The sequence below is a fragment of the Echinococcus granulosus genome (assembly GCF_000524195.1).
Source record: "Echinococcus granulosus chromosome Unknown EG_S00064, whole genome shotgun sequence".
In the NCBI taxonomy this organism is placed as follows: domain Eukaryota; kingdom Metazoa; phylum Platyhelminthes; class Cestoda; order Cyclophyllidea; family Taeniidae; genus Echinococcus; species Echinococcus granulosus.
In genome coordinates this window covers 141482-155189 of record NW_020170444.1, presented here as the reverse complement: position 1 = coordinate 155189, position 13708 = coordinate 141482, and the positions used below count along the sequence as shown (strand labels likewise).

General features: G+C 39.5%; 2 protein-coding genes across 2 annotated transcripts; both read right to left on the bottom strand. All coding sequences in view use genetic code 11, as the record gives it.

The window, feature by feature from the left end:
* Positions 1–651: 651 nt before the first annotated feature.
* On the bottom strand, positions 652–1656 carry EGR_06825 (Sex-determining transformer protein; the record flags this gene model as incomplete). The annotated part of the gene is made up of 1 exon (XM_024496074.1): positions 652–1656. One exon carries the CDS (start codon positions 1654–1656, stop codon positions 652–654), a length of 1005 nt encoding a protein of 334 aa, XP_024349494.1.
* Positions 1657–3114: 1458 nt separating this feature from the next.
* EGR_06824 (Annexin A7) lies at positions 3115–13081 on the bottom strand (the record flags this gene model as incomplete). The annotated part of the gene is made up of 9 exons (XM_024496073.1): positions 3115–3240; positions 3880–3992; positions 4079–4154; positions 6253–6343; positions 8265–8469; positions 9495–9699; positions 10986–11080; positions 12497–12627; positions 13044–13081. The coding sequence occupies 9 exons, from the start codon at positions 13079–13081 to the stop codon at positions 3115–3117; spliced, it is 1080 nt and encodes a 359-aa protein (XP_024349493.1).
* Positions 13082–13708: the final 627 nt, after the last annotated feature.

The window sequence follows — 13708 nt, the reverse complement described above, 5'->3', positions numbered from 1 at the left end:
ACAATTCTTCGCTTACAAAAGCAATGCTCTTGCAATTACAGAATTTAGACTTGAGAATTCGCCCAAAGGATGTGTGCTGATTGGCACTCATTTCAGATATTCTGCCTTCTGATAAACATTTAGTAGCAACTGGCTCGTTACTGATGGAAGGCTACGGACTGTCGTGTTCCCAGACACAGACAGGTGAAGTTCTTAGCGAAATCGTTTTATCGTAACATTTTTGCAATGTAGGGTGGTGTTGTGTGTTCAACTACTTTCTGTAAACAAAGCAATTATTACCCCTTCTTTGTGCCTCCTAGCTAACCTATTTGTACTACTCCAGAGTTTTCTATAAAAACAGCTTTCCTTCATTAAATTGCGTTCAAGCCCTTAGTCTTCGCAGTGGTAGGCAAATTGCATCATGACCCAGGATCGTACAACGTTGTTTAAGTTACCATTTAACAAATCCTATTTACATGGGAGTAAACTACCTTAAATAGTTTGGTTCACTGAATCTCTTTTTAACGAGCTTTTGTAAAGTGGAGCGCTATCCATATGAGGAATATGCAAGACAGGCCAGAATTCGAAAAATACATCCTCTCAAAATGCTCGCATAATGTATACAAACTGTTGCAGGCGTGCGTGAATTAGTACACACGTATACAAATATCCCTACTGAGGTGTAATTTCTCCGCTCTTCCTTTCCTCCACCCCATTCCTCTCCTCCATCACACATTGATTGGCAACACTGGCACGTGCCTTGGCCAGAATTGTGTCGATCTTCCTCTCCAACGGCGAGGGTCTATTCGTCTTCTCCTTTTCCGCCTCCCTCGCATGCACTCGCTTGTGTCCACTCAGGTTACTTCGACATCGAAAGGACTTTCCACAATTAGGATAGTCGCAACTGTAGGGCCTTTTATTCAGGTGCAAGTTCATGTGATCGTCAAGGTTGGTTTTCTTTAGGAAATTCTTCTCGCATCCCGGTACCGTGCACGCAAAAGTCTTGCGCATCGCTCGATTTAGATGGATCATTCGATGGGTCAGGAGGTTTGATTGCCTCGCAAAGGCCTGTTTACAGCCAGGGTAGTCACAAGAGTAAGGCTTCTCACCTGTATGGATTCGGTAGTGGTTTATCAGTGCGTGATTATAACGAAATGTCTTGTTACAACCGGGATATGTGCAGGGATGTTCCGTGGGGTTTGAAAAATCCAGCGGTGTCTCTGTATCTTGCACTGAGATCACTGGTAGAAAATAGGGATTAACGAGGATAAATGGATGCTGGGCAGTTTCTGATGACTTTTGTTCCTTCTCGCCAGTGAGTTTTGGCCGCTTGATCAGGGGCAGTGGTTCTGCGATATCTGGATCGCTTGTTCCCAAACTTCCCAGATTTTCTGGAGGGTTTGGTGGATTCATTATTCTCAAATCCAAAGGTGATTCAGCAGATGGCGTTGTGTGTGTTGCTATATGAAGAAATTCGAGAGCACTTTTGGAAAGAGCCGCGGCTAGAGCGGACTGGAGGAGAGCGGTGGCTAGCAGTGGAAGGTTCACGGTGGTCGTGGAAACGCGACGAAGAAGGGTCTCTAGACTCACCGACGATGCTGAAGTGTAACCACCTTCTATCTGTATTGACTGTTCAGGCGCTTCATTGAGTTTTGTCGTTACCGTCTGTGCTTCCATTCCACAGCCGTGTGCGCGCTGGTGGACGTGTCCGAGGTGGTTCAATTTATCGATCGATTCTTCTGGCGTGCCAACCAGACTGCTGCAGAAATATTTATTGTCCCTCTGTTCCCTTCTTCTCTGTGCCTGCTCGCCCAGGTACTGGCTGATATGATTTATCAACTAGGTGAACATTATGGGATATTCAAATCCAAATTAATCCTGTCGGTAAAATTAAGATTTAATTTTACTTAAAAATCTATAGTAGCATTTAGTGTTCAGTAGGTGGTTTCTTTTTACAAGAACATCTTGCAAAACCCTCCATTAAATCATGAATTTTACGGTTTTTTTCCAACTTTAATTAAAATTAAATGCCAGTAATTGGCGGGAGTGGGAACGGTTTCAATACTTTGAATTTCGTTGATTAACAACTTATTTAAAACGTTCAGTGAAGTAGTACTGGTATACGTTGGACTAGACGTTATCAGCTATAAAAATACCAACTCTAGCGCTCATATTTGATGTTAGGGTTAATAATTGCAATCTTTTAAAGAGGTAGTTTTCGGGTAGTAGGATTTTAACCTTTCCAGATATAAATGTTAAAATAACTTGTGATCGTCTTAGGCCTTAACCCAACTTTGCTTGCTTCAATGTTTAAGTGAAACGCAGTTGTTGATACTTTTGCCAATACGGGAAACAAACGACCCCGGCCTTTGGTAGAGATTATATGTCGTAACAAAATGCACAAAACTGTCATATCAATTGATTCACATGCAATGCACATTCACAATTGCTAATCCCGTCCAATTCAAATCCATACCAGCCCTTGGTAGTCATGGGACACGGTTAAAGTAGACTTTGCTCGCATGCAATCCCGCCTATCTCTCAGCTCATAAACGTGATTCCACATTTCGCTACCAGACTGCCATTACCTTCACAAGTCGGTTTCATAGCTCTTTCATTGTTTTTAATGGCCGTGGCTACAGCCAGCTACTGCGCTGTTCCGCTATTACGTCAGTTCGAGCACTGATGGTTGCGGTTCCTTCTCAGACGTTCTGAAATAGGTGCTTATGAACCTCAGGTAAATGTACCTACTGAACCCAGCGCATGAAAGTGATCCTTCCTATTCTGCAGATATAAGTTTATTCTTCCCAGTAATCTTCATCTTGTGCGAGCAACTCTGCTTGTCAGGAGTAGTCATTTGATACTCCAACACAGCTAGTCAATTTGTCACTTCAAAAGCAGTAACTTGCGTACTCTTGTAATCCCTCCCTACGAATTATATTCTACAAAACGCAAGTACACAATTTTATTGAAAGGAATTACAACATCGAGCTTAACCTTTCACAAACTGACCAAGAACAGAAAGCAAGGATAGTTGAAGAAGTTGCATTACAGAAAAGCTGGAATGAAAACCAAAAGATTATGAAGGGGGAGAGCTTTAACCAAAATATAGAGACCAATTTGCCAAGACCCCAGTTATGTGCAGCCGAGGAGTTTTAAGCAAAGAGCCCTATAGTCTCCAGAAGTATCACCCTTGATCGCCGCTTCTAAGGTTTCACCATAGAGCTCCTCGTACTTCTCCTTGATGGTTCCCAAATCGGTCTGACATACAAGTGAACAAAGTAGAGGGTAGTCAACACCCAGAGGGAAGTAGCTATACCCTAATACGTTGTTTTATCTCATTATAACAGTGCTGCTATTTTTTTTAATTACCTAAAGAGAAATTATGGAGGGTATTGCATCAGTTAATGCAATCTCGTTGATCAGGTGCCACGAGTGATGTTTCAACAGTGTCTCGATGAAAGTAATTTCACTTTGGCGTGACAGACAAATTCATGCCGATGGAATAAAAACATGCAAGGAGGAAAGACGGTCACTTCGTAAATTGCTTCGCTTTAGCCGCAGACATAAGCTAACAATAGCAGCTGAAATAAGCTTTGTTTGCTAGACTTTTCTTCGTTTAAGGAGTCATCATACTAGGATAAGAACTGAGATGAATCGTATGTATTTTTTCAAATGTGAGCAGGGAAATTCCATTAAAAGGCGAATGAGGAAGTAGTTGCAAATTATAGCAATCACACTAGCATCTTCATTCACTGGAAGAAATTACTTTAAATTCATTCATCCTTGATGCCTCTGCAGTTAGGTCTCCGTGGAATGAAGGCCATTTATTCATTTACCACAACTTTTAACAGAGTTAAATTTGAATAAAGTACAAAATGGATCCGACACCCGACTTACGTCAGCCCTTAGGGCTAAAATGCGTTGCAAGGTGGAATCCCTTGTACCCGGTCCACTGATGGCAAAATGAAGAAGTTCGGCAAAGAGAGCAGCACGATCAATGGCGTATCGAACTGAATTTTTGCAAAAAAAAAAAGAATAGGAGAATTAAATCACTTTACTCAGTAATAAGGCGGACACACAGAGTGGTCAATCATACCTCTAGTCACGAGAAAGTGTTCAAAGTCTCCCGAAGTCTCCTTTTTTATTGCATCAATCAATGGGTGACCGTATGCCTACAATTAAAGTAGAACTGAAACGTTAAATCAGGTTCTAGTAGGTGTAGAATGCTTGCCGTCTAATTTTCTAACGTACTGAGTTAAATAATCATGGTTTTCATCGGTTTCCTCCAAGTATTTCTGCCAAACATTTTAGCTGCTTGGCCAAAGATGGGTTTCAATTTAAAATCATCCAACCTTTTTATCCAGAATATGCGTGAGTTCCACAGGGATGCTATCTCAACGCGGACAAGTAAACCCTCAATAAATGAATTGAATGGTTGGTTAGAATGCGATTAGTGATTGCAAGACAAACGGCTCAGCAGCCAAACGAATTTACTTATTCTAGGGCAATTTTTGATTTTGAAAAACAAATGAATAAGTGTTGACCTTGTGTTGAGACTGATTTCATATTTACAACCTGGAAGGCAAGCCACAGCCAATTCAGTAGAATTTGCTTGACAATATTCGACTAGTCGTGTTGGTACAAGGCTACGACATAGAGGAGCACAGCAGCTAAAATGATTACATGGGTGCCCTTCTGTGGTTGTAGCATTAAAATGAGGCAATTCAACGCTCATAATTGTTAAATTTGATGATTTATAATGAATACGCCTTGGCAATGGAATGACTGACCAAAGTCGAATAAATTTCAAGCTGCATTTACATGCAAAGATTGAGTTCGCCGAACTAGTGAAAGTCTGCTGGAGTGATGAGTCCAATACTTGCAAAAATAATTCCATTCCATCCACGAAGAGTAAGTGAACCAGACATCCGCCTCCCATAATCACAAAACTACCTTGCACAAGGTGACTAACACGTCCACTATCTGTTTTACATACTTGTGGTGATTCAATTTCCTTACGTGATTCTGGTGGCACAAATGTGTGACATGCGACCAATTTTAGTTTGTGGTCATTGTCTAAACAAAACTGTGTTGCAAACGGAGCTCGGTTTCCAGAAAGCAAAATGGATGTAGCATGTCCTCAGTCCAGGAATAATTCAATTTCTTTTTTTCACTAAGCAGCATCTCAATCGGGTAGATCGGTAGGGATACACTTGTTGGTGGCATAATAGAACAACAAAACACCACGAGCGTAGGAGTCAACTTTCCCACAAGGCCATAAAAGCGAGTGTTCTAACGTATTCCTCTTTTTGAGTAATGTATCATTGAGAAAAACATTTAGATTAGATTAATCATCTCCTTTACGATGACAAGCCTCTCTCGCTCCCTTAGATGCACACTACGATAATTGGCTTTATTGCATCACGTTTGACAAGTTTTCAAAGAAATTTACCCTTTCTGCTTAATAAAAGGACACAGTAGTAACCTAGTTACAAGAGAGTCTCGTCCTTTGTTCTCGGATATTATAAAAAATTGAACTTCTAAACAATGTAGAAGTTTGTAAATTATTCCGTGTATTAAACTGGGTGATAATAGCGCTTTACAGAATCGACGGAATGAGTTTAAAATTCAATTCTCTGAAGGCTTTGGATCTTTTTTTCGAATCAAATAAGGAAGCGATTTCAAAACCCGTCTCTCTCTATTTGTCGAGACCTAGAGCCGCCATATAAAATGCATTCAACTTGAAAATGGTTATAACTCGAATTTAAGGCACCGTTTTGTGGAAAAGCCTCAGAAATCCTCGGTTATTGCGGGTGACTATGGTCGATTATCAGAGAACTTTGCATTTACCGCATCACCTGCTGACATACAGGCAGGGATTAAGTTACCTTTGTGGCACACCTCTTCCCTATACAAAAACGTATGACAATGGCACTCCGCGCTGATTCAGTTCAAATCAAATGCGTGAAGGTAGATGACCTGGTAGATGAAAAGGCTCAACCGGTAAATAAAATTTGCTCCCCCTTTTATCGCTCCTTATTGTGGTTTATGTTTGAAACAGTAAAAAAAATTCTGCTTCTCTTTAACATCATTCTTTGGCGTCTTTTGTTAATTAATCATGCGAGCGCACTCAAGTGAAAATTTTTTGACTTGCCAATTAAACCCGACAGGGCACATGCGACGACAATGTGGTTGGTAAGGTCTTCCGTGCTACCCCGAAAATATGGATTAAGAACTGTACAGGGAAAAATAAAAGGACCTTGAATTTACCCGAGTGTAGGCCTCGTCCGTTAGGCGCATTTGAAGGAATGATCGGTTAATGATGGGACGCATGAAACGACTCTCCGCCGTGCCTGGTCGCCTTTAAGAAAGGAAGACAGTGGCATTTAACCACTACTCATTATTCTATTGTAATTTACAGCAGAGCACAGACTGCAAGCACTAGGTCACTGGACTTGGAAAGAGCACGCTTTTAAGTCACTTCTTAATAGCCCTAGTACAAACGACTAGTCAATTAATGTGATGATAATACGAAAGAGCACGTTGGAGTAGTATTTTAAAAGGAGCTAATTTCCAAGTGGATTTACTGAGTTGCCTTGCGTCGTCAAATCATGATCACTAACGGAACAAAAACTTAGCTAAAAGACCAGATTCATCTTGGTGCTGAAATACACACCTCGTGCAGTGTTCAAGCATGGGTAATGTTAACTCAGGAAGATGGTTAGGAGGTGACCGCTTGGCGAATATATTAAAAATAAAAACACAGATGTGCTATGTGATCAGATCAGCTCTACAAATAGATTTGTCGGTTTAACTTTTTAACAGACGTCATGAAACAATGAATGCCAACACTAAAATCTGGAACCGTCTCGTCAGGATATATGTACTTCTGTATTATCTAGTTTCCTGTCTCGTATATAGGCTGACATGGAAGCCTCCTACTTCATAGCCTTGATATTTGAAGTCTTTGTGTATTGCTAATTTTTATATTTAAGTCTCTGGACATCGCAAGCATTAATCATCACTTCAAACGGAGACAAGGATTACCATTAGGATAAGGTACTACTACTAGACGAGGCGTAAGGCATTGAGTTATCAGTGTATCACTCATTCAGGCTATTTCTCAAGAAATTTTGTACATCATTGAGCTGAATTGATCAGCCAATTCTTTGTCATAATTATTGTTTTACCTTCTAGAAGTGAAGAACTCCCCATGAACAATTGCAGCTGATGTCCTTCTCACGCATACGCAAAGGAGGCGTAGTCTTGTAGGTGAGGGTTTTCGAAATGTGACATGATTACTGAGTAAATCGTTTGGCGATGACTAGTGCTACGTTTGTGAGCTTAAAGAACGCTGCAATATAGAAGCCATTTCTTGTCACAAGTCACGACAGGAATTCATGATTTGATTAAAAGATGCAAAGAGCAAGAAACTGTTGGTCTTTTAATCTTCGTTTCATTTCTTGATAGTTGTAAGTAGGACCGATTTACTTAGCTTTCAGTTGTTTCACACGGAAACCAATTGTTACATCACTCGAGGTAAACACGACTGGGTCTTGTTCTCGACACCAGAACCCAACAAATTGTTTAAACCATATAGCACAACTTTATCAAGTCCTGTACTAAGCTTACGAGAGACTTTGACTAATGCTTAAATTAGCCAAAGAGGCTGGCTTAAATAACATTTGAAGTTTGAAATAAGCAGAAAATAGTACAAAGCAAACCGAGGGGTACTGATAAGCTGACCCATATCTATGCTCTAACAGGCATGGAAACAGTCACACCCGTTCACCAGGTCCCTACATGTTGTAACCAGCCATTGCAGCAAGTTGTACTAGAAGTGGCACGAACTTTTCCCGACGCTACTTACTTTACTGGTGAGAACACAGTGAACAATGGCATGAATTTGATTTTTGTAATTGTTCCTATAAAGTTTTGTCGACTATAGTCAAACTCCTAACACTGCATACTAAACAAACTACTTTTTAGTGCAGTGTCTACAATAACACGAAAGACTGAGGCGTTTTAATCATCGTGTTATCTTCGTTTCTTTCTCGAGGCTAAATGTATACCACTATATATTTCTTGTGGTGTCAATGATAACATTCAAGAACAGGAAGAGAGCTGTTTAACATAAGGGAATTTGTTACAACTATATATTTTACTTCGCGGACCCTTACATGCCCCGTAAAGTCAGTTTGGCAATCCATTCACCATATCAATGCTAACAGTGACCCAGTCCTTCTGTATGCTTACAATAAAAGTCTTTTTTTACTACTTACCCTTCACCACAAGCGTACAGCTCCTTCGCATCACTTTCGGCAAGACCGGGGTTCACGACCTGATTGAGTGTGCAGGGTGTTAAACATTTGAGTTGCATCGCCTGAGGTTCATCACACTGGCCTGAGAGTGCTAACAAAAGCGCTGCGCAGTAGTCGCCGCTTGTGTCGCCCTTGATCGCATCCTCAAGGTTTTCTCCTCCGCTCACTAAAAAAAGGTAAATTTCATTAGTTAGACGAAGACACTAGTGAGTCGACTTAGTGAAGAGCCAAAGTTTACACAGTGAAAAAATCGGGTAATGAGCATTGGTTGAACACAACCAGTGTGTCACATGAACAAGCTTGCGCTTGTAAGTCTACTAAAGGAATGGACTTTAAACAAAACATTGTGACTAACTAAAAACATATATGACAGGCTTTGTGGTTATCAAATGAACTTGAATAGCCAATCCTTTGAATGGTGCACAACAATGCAAATTAGGTTTCAACTTAAAAAAGGCATAATGTCTCATATGTTTTGCTAGATCTTGCAGAAACGCATGGTTCTGGCAAAGTAATCGCCGGTTCATTTACTGTGGTACTTATTACCCATTAATTAGTAGTCTATCTATAAATCGTAAATAAAGGTATTCATGTTAAACTCCTTTGTAATTGAAACCAATATGGCAGAAAAGGATCTCTCTATAATCACAGGCTAGTATGCCAGGCCCATTTTTTTAATGGGCTATGGACAGACAACTTATATGGAAATGTAGACAAGACAGATTCGCAATTCTGGTCACTAAACAAGACCGCCGCTGCCTTAATTCGCTCTTCCTCCAACAATGGGTAGAGAAGCAATGCATTGAGCGTTTTGAAAGGTGTTCAAATAGCTTATTTGAACTCCCTTTGTTCTCGCAATAGCTCTGGCTTATAAAAAAATCAGCCAACACTCATATTTAAAGCAATGGTTAGTTTACAAATGTGGAATCCGTGTGAATTGTTAATATATTATGAAATTCTATGGTTAAATTCAACTCATTAATTTATGCGAAAATTATTTTGCTGTTTCATTGGAGCATAGGCTAGCACTCGTTAAGAAAGCAATGCTAAGTAACTTTTCCGCGGTACAATGGAAATGAAGTAAGAGGGTGTTCTTAAAACCTTGGACAGCCTAAATAAATCAATATAAAACCCAAAATTTCACAAATAAAATGAAAAAGCACACCAAAAGATTGTTTACTAGCCACAAACCTTCCTCAAAGGCCTCTTTCAAATGGGGGATGTCCTCCTTTGAGCAACCGGCAATGATTTCATTAAGCACGCGTTCCTTAGTGCCAGCCCCCTTCATTGCCTTGTAAAGAGCCTCTGCCATCACCTGCCACGGTGATTGGATTAACAACAAGACAAGCTCTCGAAAGTGGCCACTCAGTTCACTCTTTAGAGCATCATGCAGAGTCTGAAATGAAACAAAAACGGTCGTGATCTAGGTTGGCTGAACTTAAGGCTACACTTCTTGATAACAGTCATGCTCTCTGCAAAATGGTTAGGGTTCCATGTTTACCAAATAACTTTGTAATCGACTTAACGAAAAGTTAAAGGTCTGCTTTGTAATAGACCGCAAAATCATGCATGACTTAGGATACGTATATAGATAAATAGTTCAAGTATTGTGGCATTTGGACCCATAGTGAAGAATTGGCTTTAGAAACAAGGAAACCTGACTTTCACCGCATAGGTTAAAAGCCACAGTTAATGATGTTTTATTTATCATTTGCGTATTTTCAGACCCCGGTGTTTCACGGTGCAAATGTTCGTATTCATAAACCTGGTGAATTAAATTTGTGGCCAAGATAGAAAAAATTTATTTTTTAAGGATCTGCTCCTAAGGAAGAGGTCATATAAACCAAGAAAAGGCCATACGTACGTTTTATAAAGGGAGATTAAGAGTGAAGTGGCGAAGATAACTTTAGCCACAATATTTTGTAAAATAAAGATTACGGTCTATTAAAAAATTATCAGAATGGATATGAAAAGCGACGATAAATGAAACTAATAATAAAGACCTGTAAATATGCTTTCAGGGAGAATAAGCCAATTTTTTTTTGTAATTCTTTGCTGACATTAATTAACAGTTCTAATTGTGACCGCCTAATTACCACAACATAACAATCAGCAAATTGTTTGTCTTAAATTGCTATTACCCTACGTAATTGCACGTAAAGCAGTGCATTCACTTTACCGTAGTGGAATTCCATAGCCTGCCTTACATGGAAAAGACCATTACCACGCTTTAAGACCAACTATGTCAGAAAGAGTCCTAAAGGATCGCCCCTTATTTAAAAGCACCTTCTCTTTTAAGTTCCTGGGATGTCAAATAATTTTCCCTAACATTATCTATTACTGATTCTTTTATTGAGGTTTCCACAGATGTATACAAATTAGTAGTTTTTTTGTTAACAACTGAACTAAGATGCAGGTAAATTTTATCTAACAATGGAAGGACAAAGTGGTTAGTCCTAATTAGTTTAGGCACGATGTCTGAAAATTGTAATACATTTTACTTATACCGTAGTTGACTACGAATGGACATCTACATCAGGGTGGACCTAATAGAAAAAGGCAGGAGCGTAAGAATACTTAGGACCAAATTTGCCTTTCCTTTGACCAATTTAGGCATGGGCATAGAATGTCTCGTTTTAGCACAGTGCAGAGGTCAGAGATCACAATGACCTCTTAACATACTTTGCTCGAAATCGATGTATAAGCTTCGCGAATGGCCATTCTTTCAGCTGAAGTTCGACCTCCAAGAATCTCGATAATTTCAGCTTCATTTGTGCCTAAAATGTTGAACAAATATACAGCAACTTTTTGCCATTATTTTCCTACTTTCTTCTTCTCAGCATAGTTTTACAGTTGGAAAAAAAACTTCAAAAGTTCTGCTTTTGCTCAAATTTTGATAAGTAGACATTTTAGTTACACAGTTTAGTTGATTACTACCTGCCTCACTTGGAACGGAATTTCTACTTACCTTTAAAGAGGTAAACTGTACCATTTCCTAAGCAGCTAAGACGGCTCGAGATGTCATCTAAAGTTTATCATTTAATGAACAAGGCCAGTTTTTAAAAATGGCATTCTGACTCAAACTTACATTGTCTATAGCGCTAATTGTTCCGGGGTGGTTCTTCTTCACTGATAAATTAGAGGTCTACTTTTTCTACTATTGGTTGGATTTAAACTCTCACGGATGCATGTGGAGCGTTCTTTTGAAAAACTTATCAAGTATTAAGGACAAATTTAAACTGCCCAGCTAAAGCCTTTGTAGATAAGTCTATTAACTACTTTTAGGCACTAAAAATCGCAAGAATGGTTAAAGTTGCTTTCTCATGAAGCATCTTTAATAAGTGAAAAAAAGGAGCAGTCTGTTCCAAGACCTAAGAGTTACGGTAACAGAAATGCATAGTGACGATCCTCTGGTGGAACTACAAGTGAGTGCCCTTTTTACAGAAAATGTTTAAACAATTATGCAGAAGTGAACCTCAGTGTTACAAAAACAAATTTCGAGTGAAATACTCTTTGTTCAATGTAATAGTGGATCGTAAGCACCAAGTGGTTTTTGCGTTTAATGACAAAGACCCATAAGATACCAAAAACAAAAGGCGAGTCGACTGCTTAAAAACACCATCATGCATTATTCACGTAATTGCTAACACATCAAAGAGTTCCGCAGAAAGCTGCCCTAAAATTCCCAAAGTATGGCCATTACGCTAAAAGCAAATTCCACCATGTTGATTCAGTACTTTATACAATACCATTATAGTTCACGTTAGCTCAGTTCTTTAATAAAAATTCCTTTACCCTCCTCAAAAGTATTAAGGATTGTACCATTTTAACATTTTGTTGAGTGTCCAATGGATACCTTGTTATCCAAGAAGTAAGTAAATGTAGCCACGGTCTTGAATGAACTTTATTTTTAGGCGAATTCAAGCTATTAAAATGGTGGGTTTGCCGCAAAATTTTGGTGATAACCATCTAGTTAAGGAAGCTTAAAAGAGCAAAAAGAGTAAAGGTGATTAAACGTTGTGAAGATCGCGAGTTAGGATTATTGTGTAACAAAATCCACTTTTTCATCCCAATTCGATTATTTTGTTTAGCTTGAAACTATTCCTGGATTCACTATTAGGCAGAAAAACAACTACAAACATTTCCTTGCCGAAATCTTTAGTACAAAAAAAAGACACTTAAAAGGCAGGTACCGATCCCTCGCATTGCACGCTTCAGATGCTCAGCATCAGCGGTCGGTGAGAATCCCGGTGTTGGAGTAATGGTCGGTTTGTATTTCTCCCCATCAGGAGTATATAGATGAATCAAGGAGCGGCAGTAGAGCCTAGTTGTAAACAAGCTATTCAGATCAAAATAAAACACGAATTCGATCCCTACGCCCTCTGTACTGTTATTCAGGAGATGACGATAAACATTTGGAAGATTAAATTCACTTGTAAATGAAGAAGGCTAACTGTTTTCCAGAATGGGTAATACGTAGTTTAAGCATTTGTTGACATGAGCTTCAAGCACAAGTGGCAAATGCCAAGGGCTTAAATTTTGCTTCCGTTCATCGGTTAAAAATCATCGCATGATGCAGTTTAATGGTTGCATTTCGCTCTGATTACATTCATTATTTAGATCTTTACCACTTAGGACTTATACTATGGCATGAATATAGTCTTTTTGCTTGGGAATAATGAAAAGGTCAAGCGTCAACTTACATAATCGCACACGGAGCGGTGAAAGTGGCCGCTATACCCGCGTATAAAAGCGCTCGATACGGCGGGCGCAACCATTGGTCGTGGATTTGGACCAATGACGTATTAGACGCCACTGATTGGTTAATTAGTGACTCGCCTTTTTAGGGCTGCAGTCAGGGCAGTTTGTGTTAGAAACGCGGTCTCCTCACATGTGAGCATTGTAACGGTCTCCTACGTGAAAGATAGGCATCCATAAATGTGTCATATTTGCTACATGGTTCTAGTGTAGACAAAACATTGCGAGTCCCACAGATTAATCGAAAATGAATTTAAAACTGGATAATGTCTATTCCAGCACTGTAGACGGGGAACACTTAGACTGCATTCTTCAAAATGGAGATAAGCCTGTTCAATCAAACGAAATGTGGTATCAATAAATCCAGTGAGTGGAAGTGTTTTGACGCTTATTTTGATGCATTTGTGAATTACGAGGTATACGTGCTACTTAATTTGGTTCCAGAACTTATAAGTAGGTGGCAAAGAGCACGTAGAGAGAATGGTCAATCAAGTCGTTACTCAAATCATTTGCACTCATAGAGGTGGTACCTATGGCGCACTTTATGAAAGACAGTTAGAAAAACCATGGCCTTGAAGCACATGTTATTCAAACTACGTCGATTTCTAGATTGGCTGACACTATTTATTCAACTGCGCCCTGTTTTT